This window comes from Acytostelium subglobosum (assembly GCF_000787575.1).
Source record: "Acytostelium subglobosum LB1 DNA, scaffold: scaffold13, whole genome shotgun sequence".
In the NCBI taxonomy this organism is placed as follows: Eukaryota; Evosea; class Eumycetozoa; order Acytosteliales; family Acytosteliaceae; genus Acytostelium; species Acytostelium subglobosum.
In genome coordinates, this window is record NW_012236520.1 from 212,781 (window position 1) to 236,751 (window position 23,971).

General features: G+C 46.0%; 11 protein-coding genes across 11 annotated transcripts; 4 read left to right on the top strand and 7 right to left on the bottom strand.

Annotated features, from left to right (window-relative positions):
• Positions 1-617: 617 nt before the first annotated feature.
• On the top strand, positions 618-1,312 carry SAMD00019534_067430 (hypothetical protein; the record flags this gene model as incomplete). Its single annotated transcript, XM_012897855.1, has 2 exons — positions 618-1,008; positions 1,074-1,312. Coding segments are annotated over 2 exons (630 nt in total), but the record flags the coding sequence as incomplete, so codon positions are not given.
• A 528-nt stretch (positions 1,313-1,840) lies between these two features.
• SAMD00019534_067440 (hypothetical protein) lies at positions 1,841-2,597 on the top strand (the record flags this gene model as incomplete). Its single annotated transcript, XM_012897856.1, has 3 exons — positions 1,841-2,007; positions 2,110-2,286; positions 2,372-2,597. The coding sequence occupies 3 exons, from the start codon at positions 1,841-1,843 to the stop codon at positions 2,595-2,597; spliced, it is 570 nt and encodes a 189-aa protein (XP_012753310.1).
• Positions 2,598-2,925: 328 nt separating this feature from the next.
• SAMD00019534_067450 (hypothetical protein) lies at positions 2,926-4,262 on the top strand (the record flags this gene model as incomplete). The annotated part of the gene is made up of 4 exons (XM_012897857.1): positions 2,926-3,039; positions 3,115-3,240; positions 3,321-3,613; positions 3,695-4,262. 4 exons carry the CDS (start codon positions 2,926-2,928, stop codon positions 4,260-4,262), a joined length of 1,101 nt encoding a protein of 366 aa, XP_012753311.1.
• Positions 4,263-4,348: 86 nt separating this feature from the next.
• SAMD00019534_067460 (hypothetical protein) lies at positions 4,349-6,307 on the bottom strand (the record flags this gene model as incomplete). The annotated part of the gene is made up of 4 exons (XM_012897858.1): positions 4,349-4,729; positions 4,809-4,993; positions 5,062-5,217; positions 5,290-6,307. The coding sequence occupies 4 exons, from the start codon at positions 6,305-6,307 to the stop codon at positions 4,349-4,351; spliced, it is 1,740 nt and encodes a 579-aa protein (XP_012753312.1).
• A 307-nt stretch (positions 6,308-6,614) lies between these two features.
• Positions 6,615-7,301, bottom strand: SAMD00019534_067470 (hypothetical protein; the record flags this gene model as incomplete). The annotated part of the gene is made up of 2 exons (XM_012897859.1): positions 6,615-7,202; positions 7,278-7,301. 2 exons carry the CDS (start codon positions 7,299-7,301, stop codon positions 6,615-6,617), a joined length of 612 nt encoding a protein of 203 aa, XP_012753313.1.
• Positions 7,302-7,934: 633 nt separating this feature from the next.
• SAMD00019534_067480 (hypothetical protein) lies at positions 7,935-8,846 on the bottom strand (the record flags this gene model as incomplete). The annotated part of the gene is made up of 1 exon (XM_012897860.1): positions 7,935-8,846. The coding sequence occupies one exon, from the start codon at positions 8,844-8,846 to the stop codon at positions 7,935-7,937; it is 912 nt and encodes a 303-aa protein (XP_012753314.1).
• A 125-nt stretch (positions 8,847-8,971) lies between these two features.
• Positions 8,972-10,990, bottom strand: SAMD00019534_067490 (hypothetical protein; the record flags this gene model as incomplete). Its single annotated transcript, XM_012897861.1, has 3 exons — positions 8,972-9,063; positions 9,108-9,267; positions 9,335-10,990. The coding sequence occupies 3 exons, from the start codon at positions 10,988-10,990 to the stop codon at positions 8,972-8,974; spliced, it is 1,908 nt and encodes a 635-aa protein (XP_012753315.1).
• Positions 10,991-13,554: 2,564 nt separating this feature from the next.
• Positions 13,555-15,044, bottom strand: SAMD00019534_067500 (hypothetical protein; the record flags this gene model as incomplete). The annotated part of the gene is made up of 2 exons (XM_012897862.1): positions 13,555-14,280; positions 14,523-15,044. The coding sequence occupies 2 exons, from the start codon at positions 15,042-15,044 to the stop codon at positions 13,555-13,557; spliced, it is 1,248 nt and encodes a 415-aa protein (XP_012753316.1).
• Positions 15,045-15,621: 577 nt separating this feature from the next.
• On the top strand, positions 15,622-15,975 carry SAMD00019534_067510 (hypothetical protein; the record flags this gene model as incomplete). Its single annotated transcript, XM_012897863.1, has 1 exon — positions 15,622-15,975. A coding segment is annotated over one exon (354 nt), but the record flags the coding sequence as incomplete, so codon positions are not given.
• Positions 15,631-18,388, bottom strand: SAMD00019534_067520 (hypothetical protein; the record flags this gene model as incomplete). The annotated part of the gene is made up of 2 exons (XM_012897864.1): positions 15,631-18,093; positions 18,203-18,388. 2 exons carry the CDS (start codon positions 18,386-18,388, stop codon positions 15,631-15,633), a joined length of 2,649 nt encoding a protein of 882 aa, XP_012753318.1.
• A 921-nt stretch (positions 18,389-19,309) lies between these two features.
• Positions 19,310-23,613, bottom strand: SAMD00019534_067530 (hypothetical protein; the record flags this gene model as incomplete). The annotated part of the gene is made up of 3 exons (XM_012897865.1): positions 19,310-22,519; positions 22,620-22,853; positions 22,933-23,613. 3 exons carry the CDS (start codon positions 23,611-23,613, stop codon positions 19,310-19,312), a joined length of 4,125 nt encoding a protein of 1,374 aa, XP_012753319.1.
• Between the last annotated feature and the right edge of the window lie 358 nt (positions 23,614-23,971).

A 23,971-nucleotide genomic window follows, 5' to 3' on the forward strand; every position in this document is an offset into this window, starting at 1 on the left:
TCCATCTCACACATCTCATTCCAAAATATCAAAACTATGATTGTAACGAACTTCAATGAGAATTCATTTGCGGGACATGACCAAAACAGTTGTATGTCAATTGTTGTTGACAACCTGGTGCGACATGATGACAAGTAAGTGAGTGTGTGTAGATAGTGTTTGAATTCAGACAGCTCGAAGACAAGAGGGTGTTCTATTCGAATAATGAAACACACAACAACAACCAGACGACTGCACACAACCAGTGTGGTACCACTAGTACTAGTATCACTTTGGGTGAAGGTATGATGATGTACAAGAGTGTAGTGTGTGTGAGTGACAATAGCAATGGTGTAGTTTGTAATTCATTCACTCATTATAATTATAATATCTTTTATTATATGTATACTTATAATTAATACTACCTCTAAGAGATAACTATTATTATTACATTCAATTGTAAAGATACCTAAAATAATACTAGATTGAATAGACACAAAGATAGAGTGTGATTGATTGATCAACTTGAAATGTATGAAATTGATATTGATGATGTTGTTTGAGTATTATTATTAATATATGATACTTAACTTTATTAATCTAGTCTAGTCTAAAAGAGTGGAAAATACAATAATATAATGATATTGGCACCAGAATATGACCTGGATGATGGTGTAGAATACCCAACCAAATCGAAATATAGTTGGGCATATAATAAGATACCATTGTCAAGATCTCAATGGATGTATCTATTGATTGGACAATGTTTGGTATCAGGTGTAGTTAACTTCTTTGTCAATCTCTTCTTGACATGGTTAATGTATCCAAGGGATTTAGGTGCAACCATTTCATTCTCTGGACAAATAACATGTATATTCTCGGACATTATAGTTACATCCTTTGTTCTACCAACAATAACAGCAATCATTGCTTCATTCTTGGTGACATTCGATCTTCGTAGAGGACAATTCATTCAACCAATTGACGAGAGATGGTTAAAGCATCCATTCCTTTCTTGGGTACCAACTGGTATGTGTGGAAAGTTAAGATAGTTCATGGACTTCTCCAAAATATACTAACATTCATATATGTAGGTATCAATATTAAGATCATTTTGAAGAGAGCAGTTATATTCGGAGTGTTTGGAGTATGTATATTTGCACCTCCAACACTTATATGTCTGTTCATTGCAACAAAGGGTAATGGATACATGCTTCTCAAATGGCCATTCTATATCTTCAAGGCTACATGGTGTTCTCTACTTGCAATGGTTGTTGCACCATTGATTGCCTTTATCCTTGTTGCCTCCTACGATCCAAATGACAAATTCTTCTAGAACTTTGATTCATCAATCACCTTCAACAAGTTCCATTCACATCAAACAATATAAAATTATATTGGTATTTTATTACTTATTATAAGTTAAACAGATAGAGACATAGATAGAGATAGAGATATTAATTGAAAGAATCATTCATTTGGGATTCAATCAATGATGATTCACTCGTCTATCCAATTTGCGCAATGCAGTTCCATTTCGGGTAGTAAAGTTCGGCTTTACGGACATCACCATCAACTTTGAAAAAGTGTGCGAAGTATGCTAAGAGTGTATCTCTCACTCGTGTGTGGGATGTTGAGTGCACTGTTTGAGCAAGAACAAGCTACACCCCACCCTAGCGTTCAGCACTGCTACTCTCTCATTCGAGGGATGCAAAGGGATTGATGTTGTGATGTTGTTAATGCTATTGTAGTCACTGAGTTGTTGTTGTTATTGATGTAGTTATAGTGTAGATATATAGATAGATATTGTTAGTTAGTGTACATTAAAGGAGATAGTTAGTTATCAATCAAACAAACAAGCATGTCAGCATTATCCAAACCAGAACATTTCGGATGCGATCTCATTCATCCTTGGACACCATCTTGCACCAAGTCTGCGTCACTCATTTGGTGGCGAGTCTTCCTTGCAGGTCTAAAGTTATACGGTCCACTATTCCTAGTGCCCGCCATTATATTCAAGCGTAAAGGGTACGACTTAGACGACAAAGAACAGGATGATACATGCATCTTCATTGATGTATCAAGTGTTGTACTAACAATGACGATGATGTGATTCATATACAACTACAGACCTAGGTTCATCATAACAAAGTCAATACCAGAGATTATTAGATCTTCAACCTTCTTGGGAACATACGCAGGTACATTCAATGCATCGATTTGTATCTTTAGAGCATTGCTTGGCGACTCAAAGTCAGTGGCTGCCATCTCTGGTTTCTTTGCAGGTCTTTTCTCCATATTGATAGAGTATGTTTGTTGTTTAGACACTGGAGACTGACTGACTGACGTGACTGACGACTGACGAATGACTCACTTACATCATCATGAATAGGAGAAAGAGCAGGCGTTCAGAACTGGCATTGTATTGTTTCAACCAGACGATTGAGGTTATGTGGAAGATGGCAGCGTCAAGAGGACTGGCGTTTTATATTAAGAATGGCGAGGTACTGGTGTTCATGATCGCTTCTTCAATCCTGTTTTATTTCTTCCAACAAGAACCAGACAGTCTGCGTAGCAACATGAATGGTCTTTTGAAATTCATGATTGGTACCAACTAATCAATCAATCAAAGTTCAATCAATCAAGTCAATCAATCATTAATGAACATTATTCACCAACATTGTTATTCAATTACCAATACTGCAAAGCAACTTGTAACACATTTGATTGTGTCGGTCCATTCTCGAGACGATGGATATTTTCATCATCCGTGTGAAGTGATTGGTCGTGTTCATTCATTCATTCTTGCAAGGTGTTGAATGGTGCGAATGAATGAATGATATCAACCACAACCTTGATGATTAGTGTTCATTATTAGTGTAACTATTCCATACATATACAAATAATATATATTTGTTATATATTCTATTTACTTGATTGAGAAGAATGAAGAACAAACCAATATCATCATACCTCAATGTTGACGAGTTCAAACAGACTGCAGAGAAGAGCCTACCTCGCATGGTCTATGATTACTATGCATCTGGTTCAGACAGTCAAGTATGATTATAATAATGCTATACTTCATTGATCCATCACTCACTCATTCAACGACCATGATCACAATCAACCTAGGTTACACTCTCAGAGAATGAGAACTATTATAAGAATATCAAGTTGATGCCAAGAGGCATGATTGATGTATCAAGAATCGATTTAAAGACATCAGTTCTTGGAGTGGATCTAAGCTCACCTATAATGGTATGAATGAATGAACGAATGATTACATTGATGTGACTTGAATGCTCACATAATCATCATGATCATCATGTTTCATCTAGATTGCTCCAACTGCAATGCAATGCATGGCACATCCTCGAGGTGAGTTGGAGACGTACACAGCTGCAAAGAACTTGGGATCACATATGACACTCAGTTCAATTGCCACTACAAGTGTTGAGGAACTCTCTGAGCATGCAAATGGTAATCCAGGATGGTTCCAACTCTACGTATTCAAGGAGCGTTCTGTCACAATCAACCTTGTGAAGCGTGCCGAGAAAAGTGGATTCAAGGCACTCGTCGTCACAGTCGACACTCCATTCCTTGGAAGGAGAGAGGCTGACTTCCGTAATGAGTATGACCATCAGTCAAGTCGAATCGAGTGAGTGATTGTGTCGACCAAGCTCTAACATTATCATCTTCACCATCACCACAGCTTCTCACTTCCTCATGGCCTATTACTCAAGAACTTTGCTGACCTGCCTTTGAACAAGGTTCAGGGAGGATTGAACAAATATATTGGATCGATGGTGGACAGTAGCTTGACATGGACGGACATCACTTGGTTGCGTACAATCACAAAGTTGCCAATCTTGGTCAAGGGCATCATGTCCCCAGAGGACGCACATATCGCCGTCCAGAATGGAGTCGACGGAATCATCGTCAGCAACCATGGCGCACGTCAGCTGGACACTTGCCCATCGACAATCGAGGTGCTGCCACATATCGTGCGCGCAGTGAATGGACGCGTTCCAGTTCTGGTGGATGGCGGTGTTCGTCGTGGCACAGACGTACTAAAGGCTCTGGCACTGGGTGCCAAGGCCGTAATGATTGGAAGGCCAGTACTCTGGGGTCTGGCCACAGCTGGACACGAAGGAATCGAACGTGTAATGACTCTCTTGAGCGAGGAACTCAGACTGGCAATGGCATTCACTGGTGTAACAACAGTCAGTGCCATCAACAGTTCCATCATTTGGAACCCATCCTCAGCTTCCAAACTCTAATCAATCAATCCCGTACTACAAACTAAATCCTGGATCGAGGTCAACATCTGACACTTGTTCCATGTATGATTGCTTTGTTAAGTAACTTACTCCTTGGACTGAGCAGCGGTAGCTGTAGTCTTGCCTTTATTTGATGGTTCAACACCAGGGTTTGTGTCAGCCGCCTGTTGTTGGGCGAGGGGCTTCATTGTTGGGAAGAGGATGACGTCCTTGATTGATACATTGTTGGAGAGCAACATGCACAATCTGTCGATACCAAGTCCCCAACCACCAGTTGGAGGCAGTCCATACTCCATGGCCTTGCAGTAGCCCTCATCCATGATCTGTGCTTCGTCATCACCCTTTGACCTATCCTGGCTCTGAGCCATAAACCTACTCCTCTGGTCCACTGGATCATTCAGCTCTGTATACGCATTGACCAACTCCTTTCCACCGACAAACAATTCGAATCTCTCTGTATATTGTGGCTATTATATGATTGGATTGATTGATTGAATGTGTTAGGTCTGGAATGATTCCTGTTGATCACATCATAATCAAACTTACATTTGATCTATGTAGCTTGGCAAGTGGACTCATTGCACGTGGATGATCAATGAGGAATGTTGGTTGAGTACACAGTGGCTCCAGGAAGTGTGAAGCCAATGCATCCAACAGTCTAGTAGGTGTGTATGGTGCACCAATGTCAACTCCATGCTCTCTACATATGCTCAATAGTTCTGGAATGGAATCTATTTTGATTGGTTGGTAAGTGAGGGTGTTAGTGCCGTCATGATGATCGCCACTCATTCACACTTACCATGTGATACCAAGTCAGCTGGTAGACTCCTTCCAACAAACTCCTCGATCTTTGGAATGAAGTGTATCCTCTTAAAGGGTGGAGTGAAGTCGATTATGATCTCATTGTTTGATGGCAATGGTACTTTGTATGATCCAACTGCATCATAAACCATCTCTGTGATTGATTGAGTGATTGGATGAGTGAGTCAGTGAGATCCACAGACTGATTGAATGAATGGATAGTTACTTGATAGCAAGTCCTCGGTCAGTGACATCATTGTGTTGTAGTCTGCATAGGCTTGGTAGAGCTCGCATGTTGTAAACTCTGGATTGTGTGTGAGATCAATGCCTTCGTTACGGAACTGCTTGCCAACTTCAAACACACGATCAAAGCCTGAGATCACCAGTTGCTTGAGGTAGAGCTCAGGTGAGATACGTAGAAAGAGGTCCAGGTTCAAAGAGTTGGAGTGTGTCTTGAAGGGCTTGGCGTTGGCGCCGCCGACGTTGGTCGCAAGGATGGGTGTGTCAACCTCGAGGAAGTTGCGCTCCACCAGGTAGTTGCGCAGGAATGCAATCATTCGCGAGCGGATGAGGAATGCGTTTCTGATCTTTGGTCCATTGACCAAGAAGTCAAGGTGACGGTTCCTGTAGCGCACCTCCTTGTTGATCAGTCGAGTGGGGATGGGTCGCAGCGCGGGTGTGAGCAAGATGATCTCCTTGGGGATGATGCTGAGCTCGCCGACCTTGGTCTTGGCCGGTGTGCCTCGCACCTCGATAAAATCGCCTCGTCTGATTGTGTTGATGATTGTAGCGTAGTGAGTGGGCTCGGCGTACTGCTTGAGGTCGGCCATGACTTGAATCGAGTGGCCATCAGCGACGATATCGATGAATGATAGTTTGGAGCTGGATATGCGCACCGACTTGATACGACCTGCCAGCGAGACCAGAGTGTCGACTACCCTTTCGCCAGGCTCGAGGGCATGGTCGTACTGAGTCCTAATAGTCGACACTTGATGTGTGTGTTCACGTGCCTCTGGGGAATATAACTTCTTGCCAGTGACCCTTTCATAAGTCTTCAACATCTCATCACGTGACTCTGCGAACTGATCCTCGTGTGACTCGTCCTCTTCCAAGTCCACCTGATCATCACTTGGTGACGGTGTCTTTGTTGTTGTTGTTTTGGTGTTGGTAGTGGTGGTGAAGTGTCTGCTTGACGATGTTGATGTTTGATTGAATAAGGCCAGACTTTGAGACCTAGGTGACATCATCATTGGCAGACTTGTTGTACATGATTGATATAGACTATTGCATAGTCTTGTTGCTGTGTGAGATAACCTGATCATTGATGGTTAACTATATCTGTAAATCTATCTCTTTATGTGCAGTAATGAGAATACCTTTGTCAGAATGACCTCATTTTTACTACTTGCTCACCCAGGGACGATCAAAAAACGACACACAAATCAAAAGTAATTTGTGTGAGCAAAAGCAATTGGAATCATTCCATTTACCCCGACACCACAATATTTATTGATCCTAATAAGGATATAGATCAACCTACAACGACAATATTTAGAATTCCGATTGTGATCTATTCTTTAGATACTCTGCAAGTTGTGGTATCTCCCCAATCTTCTTGTAGAACGATAATAGTGCTGGATAATGTTTGATCACCTCGGAGATGTTACCAACACGTTGTTGGTGGAACCAATCAATGAGGTTGAAGATACTGACATCAGCCCAACTAAACTTGCCTCCAACAAGATATGTTCCACCATTCTTCACCAAGATAGCCTCCAACTTGTTTAGGAATCTGGGTGCAATAACCTCCCTAAATGTCTTGAATCCATTCTCATCATTGGCCAGGAAATGAATGTAATAAGGACCGTAGAAATCATTGGGTAGGGTTGCAAACTGGAGAATCTGGGCACGTTCGGCTGAGGTCGATCCAGCAAGATTGAGTTGATCAGCAATGTAACATTCAATTGCTACTGACTCTGACAAAGTAATATTGTCATCCGCATAATATGGAAATTGACCAAAAGTTGCCAAATCCTTATGATGTTGTTCCATTGGATATGGACTACGAGTGTCAACATACTTGGTTCCTGCCAAAGCCAACAATAGTCTACATTCCTCACCACGACCACGGCCATCAAACTATATTATTATTATAATTATTAGTATGAATAAATAATATTGGATTATTGATAGAAGAGGAGAGTGATCACTTACATAATAGAAGGTTGGATTGGACATTCTAGAAATAGTTAATAATTATTGAATACGATTGATTGATTGATTGATTTAGTTAGTTTGTTTGTTTTAAGATGTTGAATCGATGATGGACCGGTATGTCATTTATACTTAAGTGGGATATGACCCTAATTCTAGAACCAAAATATCTTTACCAGAGGTGTCATTTTGATCGATTAACAATACGACCCACAAAGGGGGTCATCACATGTCAAAAAATGGGGATTCAGTGTGACTCAGCATCATTCATCATTTTATCCGTAGATGTCATGGATTTGAAATGGAAGGACATGGAATCCACGGAACAGGAATAATGTTATTTTATGTGGTCGGGGAATTACATGCTCCCCAGACTTTTGTTTATTACTAGTAAGGGAAGTAGGTTTAGGGTAAAAAAAATTGTTATTGGCTTGGCTTGGATTGGATTGGATTGGATTGGCTGGCTGCCCTGGTAGGCTTGAAACTACCAGGATATGGCTTAATAAATAATTGGGGATTGTGTGTGATGTGATTGTTATGTGATTGATTGATCGGTCGTTATGGTAGGGTTGTCGGATGTATATATGTATGTATGGATGTATGATTGGATTGGATTGATGATGGACAATGGATGGATGGATGACTGGAACTGTACCCTTAGAACTGTGGCTGGAAGGTCTCCTTACGAGCAATGATGACTACTATACCTTCACGCTTGCCAACCACTGATGAGCTGACTGGCGAGCTGAGGGCGATGTGCTTGGTGAATGATCCAACAAAGAACTCTTGAGTTTGGAATGAGGTCTCGGAGCCATTGCCAATGGTCAACTCTGCGCCATTTGGCAAAAATATAGAGTCGGGTATCGACACGGCACCCTCGATGATCACCTCGTGTTGGTTGACGGTGATGCGCAGTGTGTTGGGCTTGGAGTGCGGGATGGCCACGTAGATGATGAACGAATCATCACTCTCGAGCACGTTGACCAATATGCCATTCATTGGGTCCACCTTCCACATCGATGTCGATGTGATCATGTCCTGTGTGAGCAGTGGCAGCTGAGACAACGTCTGGATCTGAGTGTGCTGCTGAAGCTGCTGGTGGGTCAAGGTTGGCGAGAGGGTCGAGAGGAATCCCGGCTGCTGAATCTGTTGCTGGAAGGTCGTCTGCTGCTGTAGCTGCTGCTGCTGCTGTTGTTGTTGCTGCTGTTGCTGTGCCTGCTGCTGCTTGGCCTGTGACTGTTGCTGTGCCTGCTGCTGAGCCTGCTGTGAGCTCTTAAGTTGTTGAAGGTTCTGCTGCTTGACGCTTTGCTTCTGGTCCTTGAGCTCGTTCTCCCAACGAACGAGGTCGTCGTAGGTGTAGTAGAAGTCGGTGACGGGCAAGTCAGTGGGCGGGGTGAGACTGTGCGCCGGCTTGAACTCGAGGAAGGGCAAAAGTGTGCATGACTTGAGACAGTTGACAAAGGCGTCATGTAGGGACACGGGCAACTCATCATCGTTGGACTGGATCATGATGGTGTCCTTTGAGGTCGCGCCGTCTGAAGCCACGGCCTCGGTGTTGTCCAGCGCCATGAAGTTGCTTGGCGAGCCAGCTGCCTGGGTCMAAGAGGATAGGTGACAGCACGCCATTGGTGTTCTCTGGCGATGCCGACATGTCATACGAGAAGTACGACGGTGTGGTCTGGATGGGTGCGACATTAGTCCAATCGGACGTATTGTTGTTGTTGTCGCCCATCGACATTGGAACCATTGCGGCTGGGGTGGCGGCTGCTGCTGCACTCTGTTGTTGCTGTTGTTGTCCAACAAAGGATGAGGTAGATGAGGCGAGTGTACCTTGCACTGACTTTTGCAAAGGGGACCTGAGCTTCTTGTCCAACGACTGCTTAAGCTCATTCTCCTCCCTCTCTCTCTTTCTCTTCCTCTTCTTATCCAACTCCTTCTTGGACTTTTGTGATGAAGGTGTATGAGTGTTGATGAACTCCTTGATCGTGGCCTGTTTGTTGTGCGATGTTGTTAGTTTATGGGATTGGACACATGATCCAGGATCTCCTGCTACATACCTCGTCAAGCGATGAGAAGAGATGGCCGTAGAGAACGACACAAAGGTTGGCCATGTCGTTGGGTCGTCGGTAACGCAGCTCCTGTGAAATCTTATTTACATAGAGGGAGAGAATGAGCGAGCGGCGAAGAGTTGGCGTGTTCAGTGTTGGGTTGACGTTGAAGTAGTACTTGAGGAACGACATGCACGTGGTCTTCTTGTCCTCGTTGTTGGCCGAGGAGGTGGTGGTGGTGGCGGGGGCAGTCGTGTCGACGCCCGTCTTGGCAGAGACTCCAGACAGTGGCTGCTGCTGGCCAGCGTTATTTACAAAGGGCTGCAGACCAAGTTGGCTGATTATCGAGATGACTGAGGGGCCGGTGGGCGGCGCCGTGATCGTCTTCTTTGCCAGCTTCTTGGCCGGCACAGGGGGTGGGGGTGGGGTCAAAGGCTGCTGCAGGTTGAGCGAGGGTGGTGATGAGGGCGGTGACAGCTTGATTGGAGGTGGTGTGATTGTGGACAGAGTGCCGGTGGTGATGGCAGCGGCCGTGGTCGAGGCCAATGTTGGTGTGGTCGACATGGCCGATGTCGAGGCTGCTGCGGCTGCTGCGGCGGCCGTAGCCTGCTGGATGTTCTGTTGCACCTGCTGAGTCTTATGCTTCACCTTGCTGTTCCTTGTGTTCCTCCTTGGTGAGTTGGGTGGTGAGGCAATGGCCGAGGCCTTAATATTCTTCTTGGTTGGCATTGATATTGTTAGAGTTGCTTCAGTTGTGTTGCCATTCTGCTGCTGTTGCTGTTGCTGATCGTTGTTGGCGCCACTGACTGGTGCCAGCACGGGCGTAGTAGTAGCAGAGTTGCTCAACTTCTTGTTGTTGTTGTTGTTGTTGTTTGTGTTGTTTGTGCTGTATGTTTGGCTGGAGATAATGAAATCGCCAGGGTTTGGTAGGCTTGACACTTGGTCGATCACGGGGATGGGTGATACGGCCTGGGTTGGGGAGGATGAGGAGGACGACGATTGTGACGTCTGTGATTGATTGCAACCTCCTGTGCCGGCGCCTGCGGTGGCGGTGGTGGTGGGTGCGCTGCTGCTGAAACTGGATGCGGCGACGGCGGCAGCAGTCTGGGCATTGATGTAGTCGTGGTTGTTTTGGTAGGTGGAGAGTGTTTGCTGGGTCTGTTGAATCTGCGAGAGAAGCTTAAGGAAGTGTTCGTGTGTTTGTTGGTTATCTTGACTGTACATGGAGCTGAAGCTGCCGCCGCCACCATTGCTCGCGGACAGCTTACTTGACGATGGTGCGGCGGCTGTTGCCGCTGCGGCCGATGTCGATGACGAGTTCATCAATGGTGTTGACGTTGAGCTGGACATCAGTGTTTGATTATTATTGATATCCTTTGGTGATCCATCAGTCATCATTGTACTGTTGTTACTGTTGTTACTGTTACTGTTACTGTTACTGTTGCTGTTGCTGTTGCTGTGATGATGATGATGATGTGGCTGTGGAGGTGTTGAGCTAGACATTGATTGAGTGTCGATTGGCGAGCTGACATTCAAAAAGTTTGGTGTGGCGCCTGCACCGGCATCACTGGATTTCAGTTCCATCGATGAGTTTCCAGGCTCATATAGTGAGAAGTACATGTTGGAATCATGCAACAAATAATCAGATGTTGTCAACTCTTCCATGTTGTTGTTGCTGTTGGGTGATTGATTGCTGTTTTGTTGATTGATTGTTTGTTGGTTATTTGTTAATTGTATGTATGAATAAGTTAAGTTATTATTATAGTTGGACAAATTGTTTGAATGAAGGGGAATTCAAAGATTGTTGGAGAATTAATGATTGAAGGGCAGGGTCCTTTGAGTGTTTGTGATCGTCGATCTCAAGTGTGTGTGGTGCAAAGAGGGCTTAGCTCTTTTGAATGAAGAAGGAAGAATGATGCTAGGGTTGTGTGTGGGGTGAGAATATCTTCCTTGCTTGTTGGGTCTTTGTTGTTTGTTTGAGGAGGAAGTGGATGAGGAGGAGGAAGGGGAAGGTAAGAGGAGGGATGTTGTTGGATAAATCTATTGACAGGATGAATGGATGGTCAGAGTTGTTGATATTGATTGATTGGTTGGATCAAAGTGAAGAGGTGCTCTTTGCTTTGGTATACGGGCTGCCCAGTGAGATATGTGATTGTGTATGTGTGTGTGGGTGTATAAATATATTATTATTGGACAGGGCAATAAATCAACAAACAAACAATCAAAGAGACACAGTGATAATGGGTGATTGATTGCTTGATTGATTAAAGTTCAGTGTTGTGTGTGTGTTTGTGATCGGGGTAGTGTGTGGTTTGTGATTAAAAAGGGGAGTCGGTATTGGGTGTGTGTACCTCTCGATGTATTTGTGAATGAGTGAGTAGGAAAGAGAGACAGTATGTGTTACTGCTACCAACTACTACTACTGATTACTACTCTAACTCTACTACTGGTGATTGTATGGCCAGATTGTCCTTGTGTTGATTTTGGCACACGGACGCGCATTGGTCAAACTAGAGACAATGATGGGCGCGCAGATGTACATCAGTTTGAAAAGGAACACAAACACAAACAGACAGGAGGAGAGATGACTGTTATATCTATTTTTGACAACGACATTGTTGATTTAGAGTAGGCCTCACTGAGGAGTTGAGTGATGGCATCACGCAAATATCAAAAATACACAAACACAATCAATCAAAAAAAAAAAAAACTACCAAACACGTGTATTGACTGATGGGAGGTAGGACCACACAAGCTCCTTGTTTGTTTGGTTATGTGATCAAGAAGGAAGAAGTAGCAAACGCGAGAATGAGCACGCTTCCACACCTCACACTTACAATAATGTAACAGTGATGCTGCTGCATTTGAAATAAGCTCGAGATGTAATGTTGATGCGTATTTGATGGTGTACAAAGAATAGTGATTGAGTGAGAGGAGGGAGGTAGGTAGGGAACTGTTGGAATTGTTGTTCCTGGTCATTTTCACGTAAATGGAATTACACACACACGCGCACGAAAGCACGAGTAGCAGTGCAACCCTCGAGTGTCCAATGAATGAATGACTCGTCAATCAGCTGATCTGGGACTGGTCCCACTCTTGTATGTTTGTGGACACTGATGATAAAAAACAAGAGAATGAATGATTGATGGATTGGCGAATGAACATGTATAGAGGAAGGACATTGTACAAAGGGATAGGGACAGGCGGATAGGGGATAGGATAGGATGACTTACATAAATATAATATGTTACAGTGGCTTAAAGCGACTTAATAAATAGTATTAATAAATAGTGTATAGTTTTGTTGGTTTTTTTTTGTTTGATGTAGTTGTTATATTATTGCATTATAACCTTCATCAAATTGGATAAATAAGTAATAAATAATAGATTATAGATGATATATATCTTGTATTGATAGTTATCTTCTTTGCTGTTGCTGTTGATGTTGATGTTGTTGACCTTGTCTGTTTGTCTATATATGTCAATCAATGAATGAATGCTTGATGATCTTGGTTGATATTACTCCTGTGTGTCGGGAGTTGTTTCAAACACTTTATACAACAAATAAAGAAGATGGGGTGGATATAAATAATATAAATATAAATAAATATATATATAACAAATAAATAAGTATAATGTAATTGAATAGGTGTGTGAGTGTGTGATGAGAGAGTAACCGACAAACTCTAGATTCATTCATCAATGGACCAATCACACTCCTACAAACACAGAAACACACAAACACAGAAACACAAGAGTCATTCATCATCTCAAACAATCACCCCACTCGGGCAAATCAGACAGACGGCTATGAAGTAGCGTGTGTGGTCCACCATTGTTGATTACATTTATGATGCCCCCTTTCAAGTATCGTTTCAAAAACAAAAGATATTATTATCTGAAATAAAATTGTTTTGTTTTTATTTATGTTTTTTTTCCAGATCCAGCTTTTTCAAGATATTCATCAAATTGAAAAGGGTACCCAATTAGATACATGATTGCGTATCATGCAATTGATTAATTAATGTTTGAATTGTTTGAGAAGACGAGTGAATCAAGCAAACAATCAATCAAACAAACAAAGAAGAAGTAATAACTGGTCGATGGGCATGGCATCCATGCATTGGATGCCCCTTACTTACTCTGAGATGCAACGAATGATTGTGCAAATGGACTGGGAATGGATCGCGATCTTGACAAATGGAAGGTGGAGGGAGGAGGAGGTGGAGTTTATTGTTGGTCGTCATCGTCATCATCATCATCATCGTTGTCATTGTTGTTGTTGCTGCCTGTGTTGTTGAATATGACTGAGCCTGTATCACCACCACCACTGTTGTTGTAATGATCCTGCTCATACTGTAGCTTCATCTTTTCAAACTTCTCTTTGAGCGTGCCCTGGAAGACGACCGAGCCGCTGTCATACTCGTCCAGATCGGCGTACAGACTGCTGCTGTTACTGGTGCTATTGAATACAATACTGTTACAATTGGAGGTGGTGGTGCCGCCACGACTCGAGAACACCACGGTGCCACTGCTGTTGGAGCCAGAGTAGCTGTCGCCATTGGGATTGTGGATGAACGTGCCACCGTTGGACTGCTGCGTGCCGCCGTCGGCCAGCACGGTGGCTGTGTTGGTGGCTGTGTTGAGCTTGAACAGCGTGCCCTTCTCGACGACGCCTGCGCCAATGGGCTCTTCGTCGTCCTCGTATTCCTCCTCTGCCTTGCGTCGACGGTACTCCTGCATGACGGGTATCGACTCCTCCACCAGCTCTGAAATGATCTTGTCGCAGTCAATCTTGCCGCGCTGAATGAATGGGTGTTCCAGCAGCTCCTTGGCCGTGGGCCGCTTGTCGGCCTCCTTGTTCAGACAGATCGTGACAAAGTCGTTGAACTCCTTGGACCAGTTGCCAGGCACCTCCAGTGTGGGTGCCTGGCGGAATGGGATGACAAATATGACCTTGATCGGATTGARGGTTGAAATGAGGTGGCTTGCCCTCTGCCATTTCGATCGCTGTGATACCCAGTGACCATATATCAGCTTTGTAATCGTATCCACTTGATCCTTTTGGTGTAGATATAACTTCTGGACTCATCCAATATCTTGATATTGATTGATTCGATTGATTGATTGAGTGAGTGAGTGACATCATCATCAACATCATTGATCGATCGGATTAACATGACTTACGGTGATCCTACAACAGTCTTCTGTTTGAAACCAGTGTTGACGAGGATGGCCGACACTCCAAAGTCTGAGAGCTTGGCTTTGCCTTGTCTGTTTAATAGTACATTGCCTGCCTTGATATCGCGATGCAGGATCTTGTTGCTGTGAAGATAGACCAGTCCCTGGAGGACGTCGTAGAGGACGGCGGCGATCTGGCGCTCGGTCAGCTTGCGCTCGCACATTGACATGATGTCGAGCACGGAGCCGCCGTCGCAGTACTCCATGACGATCATCAGATTGTTGTCCTTAAGATAGCAGCCGTGATATTGAACGATGTTGGGACACTCGGCAGTGTTCTTGAGGATGGTGATCTCGCGTTTCAGCGTCTGGTTGGCATCGTCGGGCTCTGTCTCGAGGAACTTGATCGCCACTATGTTATTGGTCATTGTGTTGATACAAGTGCATACCAGACCGAATGAGCCCTGTCCTATCACCTCTATCACCCTAAACAATTGTTCGGGATCGCCCTGTGTAATGTGTGCGTTCAAACTAGTCATGTGTGAACTAAAGTAGTTGTTATATATTTGATTGGATTGTTATATTAATGTATATATATATATGATATGATATGATATATGTTTTGTTATGTTGATTGTTGTGTCTATTCTATCTATCTATCTATCTATCTCTATGACACAGTGTGTATTGTTTTTGTAAAGATAGTTTGTTTGTTGTGTTTGAAATGAATGAATCGAGGTCCAACAATCACTTCCACACACACAACCAAATGAATTAATTTATCAAAATTTATTAATTAATCCCCAACACAAAAAGAGATAATGTATTATTATTGTTATGGACCATACTATATAAATGATTTTTTGATTGAAAGATTGATTAATAAACTATATATTCACTTACTTATCAAATAACCAAATTGGAAAACTTAGAAGTGATTAAGACATCACATGGTATCATACCTTCTCCAGCCAAAACATGTAATCGTCAATCAATCAAACAAACATTCTACAAACCAAGTTTGGAAAGTGATTGACCAAAGTAAAAGTCATGGATAAAATAAATGTAAATATAAATATTTTATAAAAGGTAATAATTAATAATAATAATAATAGAATGATAATATTATTGTATCAAACACTTTGGCTTGAGAGAATGCTTTCCAGCCTTTTGTTGAGCCAACTTCTCATTCTCCTTGTAGGCCTTGACACGCTCTTTGTATCCTTCGGGGTCCAGCTTTTGCATGAGCAGATCCTCCATGACAAAGATGGTCTCGGGACTCTTGACAAACACCTTGGTCTTGCCCTCCTCAAACTCGTCGGCGGGGATGTCCTTGGTGGCGCGCATCAACTGGTCGACAAACTCGGGGATCGTGCGGGGTGGCGCGTCAAACATCTTGCCAAAGCGATCCAAGAACACGTTCTTGTAGTGGCGGTAGGCATAGCCGGCACGCTTCACCTTGATGTTCTCGAGCAGACCCAGGTACTTGACCTGATGCTCGACACGCGACGTCACAAAGTTCATCGGCTGCTTCTTGTCGTTGGGCTTGATGCAACGGATGTAGTGCGGCGTGCACGACGAGAGACGCTGCACGAGGTAGTTGGCCGACTGGCGGATCTTGAACGACGCGGTCGTGGGCGCCTGCTTGTTGTCCATCATGTCCTCGGGGAACAGGCCAGAGATGAATGGGTAGGTTGACGTCTGCATGCAGCACACGATCGACGCGTACAAGTTGTCGTTGTTCTTGAAGCAGAACTCCTCGATGTTGTAGGTGACGTCACCGGCATAATGCTTGATCGTGAACTCGTCGTGGTTCGAGATGACGAGATGTGGATGTTGGATTGACACGGCCAGCTTCTCCATGAACTTGACGTCGGCGGTGGCCGAGTCGACGGCGTGCACAGTCTTGCACACGTCGTCCAGCACACGCATGATGCCTGGTGGCTTGTTGCCCTCGATCAGGTCGCAAACAATCTTGTTGTCAAAGAAGTTGATGTCCTTCCACTTCATGCCCTCGTCGTGGTACTCGCGCTGCTCGCCACGCACCGTGAGGTCGATGAAGATCTGCTGCAGACGCTCATTGACGTAGTTGATGCAGAACTGTTCGAATGAGTTGCGCTCAAACACCTCAAAACCGTAGATGTCCAACACACCAATCACCTTGCTCTGGCCGTGGAACTGCATGGCCGTGTTGATGCGCGCCACGATGAAGTCAAACACACGGTCGTACAGCGTCTTGGCCAGGGCGTCTCTCAGACTTGCTGCCTGGTCGGGGTTCTGTGGCACAGCGTACTGTGTGTGGCGGACTGAACCCGTCTGGATCTGGCGATGGTTGAGCGACTGGCCCAGGAACTGGGGGTCACAGCCCAGCAATGTGGCGGCCCACTGCAGAGGGTTGGTGTCGACGACCTCGGCGGGTGGCTCACCCTGGAAACGGATGTTACCAACGTGCAGGATGGCAGCGAGGATTCTGAAGATCTCGGTTTGCTCGTCACGTGTGATGGCCACAGTGTCCATGGCCTTTTGCACGTCGCGGAACTCGGCAGCATCGTCCACGTCCTCGATCGTTGTGCACTTGGACTGCGAGAGGTAGTAGAAGGCGCTGGCGTCGGTCAGGCCCCAATCGCTCTTGAGCTGAGGGTCCAGGCCGGCTAGCAGCTGGTAGAAGATGTGGAAGTTACGCTCGCCCTTTTGCTGGAACGTCACTCTGGTCTTCTCAAGCAAGAAGGTGGAGATCACACCACCGACGGGTGCGTTGTTGTCGCTGAACTGAATCTCCAAGTACTTGCCAAAACGCGAGGAGTTGTCGTTTCTCACGGTCTTGGCATTGCCAATGGCCTCCATCAATGGGTTGCTGTCTAGAATCACACGCTTGATGTGCTCGACATCGATGTTGCCACCGCTGCGACCACCGCCGCCGCCACCTGAGGGGTTGATTCTGGGTGGTGGAGCACCACCGCGACCGCCACCTCTTGATGGGGGTCCGCCACGGCCTCGGCCTGGTGGGGGCACAACCGATCTGGCTGGTGGGCTGTAGGAGTCGTCACCGTCGCCACCGCCGCTGGGCATGGGACGAGGTGCGCCTGGGGCAGGTGGACGGGCGCCACCAACAGGGGGTGGTGGGCCACGTTGACCGCCTCCTCCAACAGGTGCGGGTGGTCCTCTTGGAGGCGGAGCGCCAACGCGAGGGGGTGGAGCACCTCCACGACCGGGGGGAGCGCCGCCACGACCTGGAGGAGCGCCTCCACGGCCGGGCATTGGCATACCCATGCCACGACCGCCTGGCATCATTCCTGGAAGTGCGCGGCCGCGGCCGGGCATTGGTTGGTCCTCATCGGCGCCACCATCGTACTGGGGCATACCGTTGCCGCCTCCGCCGCCACCCATCACGGCGCCATAACTGTTGTTTGGACTGACTGCTGTGACGTACTGTAGGATGAGCTTGGCCGACACTGTCTTTCCAGCGCCCGACTCACCACTAATAATTACACACTGTGATTCATTATCGTCGACCAATCGTCTGTAAGCTCTCTCAGCCAACTGAAAGATATGTGGAGAGGCGTCTCCTCCTGACGCGTTTTGGTACATCTATAATCATTCCAGAGAGTGTGGGTGGAGGGTTGGCGCGTTAGACATCGTCCGCGCAAACATCCTATCACGTGACATTCAATTCCACTCCATTCCAATCATTCATTACCTTTATAAACTCTGGACCTGTGATTGGGAGTTGTTTGTAGGGATTGACAGCGACCAACACTTCACCAATGTTGGTGTAGATGAGCTCTCTGTCGAACCTGGCACCGATCTGGTTGGTAACCTCACCATTGGATGGTGATGATACCAGCACCAGATCATCGACACCTGATGAGAATAGACGGAACATATTATTATTATTACTTTATATTACTTTGGTTGGAAGTCTGTCTATTTGTGTTTGATTGTTTGATTGTGTTGTTGATTGATTGATGTTGATTGATTGATTGAAGGGGCTTTTAAAATTACAAAGAAAAGGGTAGTGACGCTGATGATGGAGTGTGTATTATACAATGGGCGTGATGCTACTGTAGTTCGCTGTTGTTGTGGTTGTTGCTCAGGCCTTAATAAATAAGTGATATAATGGAGATATATAAATATATATATTCGTCGTTGGTCACACAAATGTTAAGAATAGAATGATTGATTGAATGAATGAATGAATGACAGTTGGACAGACGGCACTGATTGGAGGACAAACAAACAACTTGCCACCAAAACGAGTGTTGTGTATGTAGGTATGTATTATTATTGATGGGTAGCTTGCCCACCAAACACACCAACACCTCGATGTGGAAGGTCAAAGAATTGATCAGCTTTGGTTGTGGTTTGATTAAGTGATTGCTACAGCATTTTATTTGAATTAATGGTCATTCCACCATGAATCTTGGGTTTCAAACTTAATCAAAAGTGGTTCATGAGTGAGTGGTCATCTGATGGATGGCTTTTGCCAAATGATTTGTGTAAATCAATTATGTCATTCATTCTCTCTCTTAATCAATCATCATATCTTGGTCTTTAGGACTATTCCCTCATGTTCATACTTGTACCAGACTGGACTGGCAATGGACTGGAGTGGAGTGGACTGGAATGTTAACGGACATGAACGGACTTGCCTGAATGATCGACAGACTTACTGATTGATTGATTGATTGATTGAATGAATAAGTGGATGGAATAGTTCCATGTTACACACATGTAATTATATATCAAGAGATACGGAGCGGACATGTTTGGAGGCATACTAATACAGCATCAACTTTATAAAATATTACATGAACATCATCTTGGTCGTGTCGGGCGATGAGTTGACATTGACAGATGGGTTGTTGTTTCGATGCCAGGAACAGAATTGTTCTTGGCGCATTGACCATGGATGAAGGATGGGTTTGTGTGTGGCTCGCCAGCTTCGTTTGTTGAGGTCCACACTGACGGGAGCCGGAGGCGCGTTCACTGTCTCGATACCAGCACGTAGCTCTTCGAGCTCTTTGATGATGTATGGGAATTCCGGTCGACTGGACGGCTCGCCACTCCAACACAGCTCGATGACATTGCGCAGCTTGGCGGGCACGGTGGACGGCAGCGTGGGACGCAGGTGCTTGGTGCGAATGGCGTCGATCACTTGGAATTTCTTCATTGTTTCGGCATACTCATCGAATGGCGCGAGTCCAGACAGGATCTCATAGAGGATCATCGCAAATGAGTAAGTGTCGGCCTTCTCAGTGTAGCCCTCAGTCTGCGAGCTGATGGCCTCTGGCGCCATCCATTGGTACGACAATAGGATTCCCGCCACTGAGTGAATCGACTGCTGGCTGAGGCCAAAGTCGGCGATCTTGACCACAACTGGCGCGTCCTCATCAAGTGAGCTCAGGAAGATGTTGGGCGAGCGAAGGTCACGATGGATGACGGGTGGCGTCAACGACTGCATGTAGTGAAGTCCATTCGCCAGGTCAAGCATCATGCGAGTTTGTAGCGTCCATGGGATGGTCATGCCCGCCGCCTTGTTGTCCTTGAGGTAGTGGTACAGGTCGCCCTTTGGAACGAACTCCATTACGATGCGTGGAGGGTTGAACATATAGCCGTGAAGGCGTACGATATTGGGATGGCTCAGACTGGACATGATGAAGACCTCGCGTTGGAATTCGCGGAACTTCTGTACGGTCTCCTCGTTGCTCTGGTCTGGCGACACAATCGAAGACTTGACCGCGATCTGTTCGCCCGTTCGCAGTAGCTTGCCTTTGTACACGAGGCCAAAGCCTCCCTTACCAATGGGGGACGAGTCGCATTCAACGTCAGCCATGGTCATTGTCGGCACCTTGCTGATGACAAGGTCCGGCGCGACCTTCTCCAGCGCCACGGGCTCGTTCGGGTCGTTGCGACAGTAGACAAACTTGTTGGTGTTGTTGTTGTCTTGGATTGCGGCCACACAGCTACTCAGCTCATAGTAGTGTGGCTCTTCACGAGGACGACAGTGGATGCAGTGGCTACATGGAATGACTCGTTTGGTCTTGATTGACTTGTAGAAGTTCTCCAGCAGTGACTCGACCGTGAACACGATCTGGCGCAGGAAGGCCACGGCAGTATAGCTCTGTTCCAGGTCAGTGCTTCCGCCACTGTACATGCGTATCTCGATCGACAACTTGTACGCGTCCTCCGTGTTGAATTTACGTCTCTTGCTGAATGTGATCAGTGCCTGCTGCTTCTGGTAACTGTTGTCAATGTCCAGCAGCATTCCATTGCGCCAGTAGGTCTTGGCGTGGACGCCACTGATGTGTAGTACTCGCAACAATAGACGGCCAAAGAAGCCCAGAGGCATGAACTCAAAATTGAAGTCGCAGCCGTAGAATCTCACAGGAAGACGTGCCTCCACTAGCTCGGCCATGGGCATCCACTCGCGGTTGAGCACCGCCTCGACCTTGCCCTTGGGCTCCTCGGGGAGCAGAGATGGCACAAGCGAGCGGTCGACGTCCAGCTGGTATGACACCTCGAACCTCTCGAGGATCTTGAGCAGAGTGGGTCTTAGCGCGGGGTCATAGGCACTCCAGACTGCAGGCAAGTCGTTGTGGCGCAGCACTCCTTCCTTGATCCATTGATGTGAGAAGGTCACCAGACTGCTCATGACGTCCGCGAGCCATTGTGGGTCCAGCACAACAAGGTCGCGCAGTGATGGCGTGTTGTAATGTAGGATGATGCCAAGATTGGTCAGGAAGTCTGTCGCCGCACCCAAGTCCTCAGGTGCAACCAAGGCCAACTTGGCCTCATTGTGATAGTCAAAGATGTTGATGTAGCGATCCAGCTGTTGGGGCGAGGGTGTGGTCGATGTGCTCGGCTCACCCATGTTATTGCCAGAGGTACGCATACTCATTCTCGCAATGTCTGGCAATAGGGTATTGGGACGTCCCGCCGTTCCTCGCTTAGACAGACGTCGCTCAAGCAGCAAGTATGTGCCAGGTATGTTCTTTACGATTAGGCCACATTTCTTGGCCTCAACAGCCAGCCTCTTATTCAAATCCTTGATGCCCACGCCAGTGTTGCAGCAGACAAAGTGGACTGGAGACGCGACTCTCGAGTTGGTGGCGAATGTTTTGTTGATGACTTGCTTGGCCATCTCAAGTTGTGGAGTGGTGCACTTGTCAATATGCGTGCCAATGAAGAATATGAGTGGACGGTCACCCTCGCAGATGTATTTGATCTGGCGCACCCAGTAGTCCACGCGCTCGGCCCAGTCTGGGTCGCTCACATTGAACACGAGCATGTAGAGCGCACGACTCGTCAAGAAGAACTGGTGCGTCGGGTAGAAGACCTGCTGGCCTCCAAAGTCCCAGGCTGAGAACTCAATCGAGCTCGACTTGTTCTTGACCGTCTGGATCTTGACACCCTCTGTTGAGATCGTGTCGCCGCTCACCTGTAGCTCGCTCTTGTTCTTCTTGACTCGTGTCAAGGCTTGGAGTAGACTGGTCTTGCCGACGCCCTCCTGGCCCACAAACATGAGACGCACCTTGTTCCACGTCTCGACGTTGCGTCGCTCAATGATGTTGAGGCAGAACTCTTTAATTCGCTCGGCTCCCTCCTCTATGATCTCCATGGGGAACTCGCGCATGGGGTTGCCCTGCAGATTGATAGTGCGTAGCCCAACAAGGTAAGCTATCTCCAATGGTACTGTGTCCAATAAGTTGTTGCGCAACAACAATGTGTCCAGGTACTTTAGGTTCATGATCTCGGGTGGTAGTTCTCTGATCTTGTTGTCGCTGAAGTCCAGCAACGTGACGTGCAGGCCCATCATTGTAAGGGACAATGGGAATCGTCTCAAACTTGCCTTTGACAGCCTCAAGGTTTGTGATAGATTACCCTTCTTGTCAATTGTCAGCACGCCCAACAATGCCATCGTTCCACTCACTGACAACTGATTACTATTCGTCTGATCGAGCAGCGAGTCCAACAGCATTCCATTTCCAGCGTTATATAAATTTGATAGTTGTTCCTGGATTGATTGTGATTGATTGATTGATTGGATTAGTGAGTGAGTGAGTGAGTGAGTGTGATGGACTGATGGACTGATGGACTGATCATTGGACACTTACGAGTGTGAATGCTTTTGTGGAGATTACTTCATCCATGGCATCGACATCATCTGTGGAACAGGCATGTCTGAGTACCATGTGTATCTTGGTGCTGTTAACATAGCCGACCACATGATAGATCAGCTCTTTAGAATTCTTTGGCCACTCCACTAACAATGACCTTGTCTGTATCGTCCTCATATCATTAATATGTGATGATCCATTTCCAATATTGACTCCAACAAATATTGATGGCTATAGTGTTGAAGTGAGGTGAGGTGATGTGAGGTGAGTGGGGTGTTGGCGAGGGCTGGAATAGTTCCACAATACATACTATTGGTACATGAGTAGTCTTGTAATAATTGTTATCTACTGCGAAATGATCTAGCATTGTGTTGTATTGAGTGACTGCAGTCTTGTAGATGTCCATGCCATGTTTGGTCTTGGTGTTGAAACATTGTAGTCGGCAGAATGTGCGTGGCAGTCGACTGTTCGGGTCCTCATTGTTTGGCGGTACATCAGTAAAGATGACCCTGTAGCGTGTGTTGATGATCGTCACACATGTATTTGTGGCGTTTAGACTCTGTATCAGCTGTTCCTTCTCATAGCCACAGACATGTACCAACAGCACATCCTGTTGATTGTCTATACTGCTGCTCAGACTACTAATGCTACTTGAGCTTGAGCTTGGACTTGGGCCACGGAAGCTCCTGCCGCCACTATTCCCGAGACTGCTTGATGAGCTGCTGTTGCTGCTGGTGATGCTGCCACTGCTTGAGTTGGAGTTGTTGATTGGAGTGTGTCTTGGACTGACTGGAGCATGCCTTGGACTGCCTGGACTGTTGTTGCCAGACCTGGGACTTGGACCACGAAAGCTGCCTGAGCTTGAATTTATGATTGTAGATGAAGTTGTTGTGGATGATGTGCTGGTCGTTGGAGTGTGACTAGTTTTGGTTGCACTTGGACTTGTGGCTATTGTATTGTTGTTGTTGGTGGCTTCAGTGGCCAGGCCCATAGGTTTGATTGTATTCCACTTTTTGGTGGGACTTCCGTCATAAGACATTTGTATGTGTATGATTGAGTGAATGAGTTTAGTGAAGGTATTTTTAAGTATGTACGTATGTATGTATTTATGATTGAATGTTTGTATCTATCTTTGAGTTGTCCGTTGGAGTTGAAAGGCAGAGTGAATGTAAGGAGGAATGATGCAATGATGCGACTCCTCATTCCCTGTTAGAACTTTACAAGGAGGGATGGTTACGTGATGGATTTCGCAGTCTTTGCTGCAATGTCTCAGTGCCACTGACTGACCTGAATGCCTGATTGAATGCCTCATCAATCACCCCCGATGATAGGCCGAGGCCCCCCCCCCC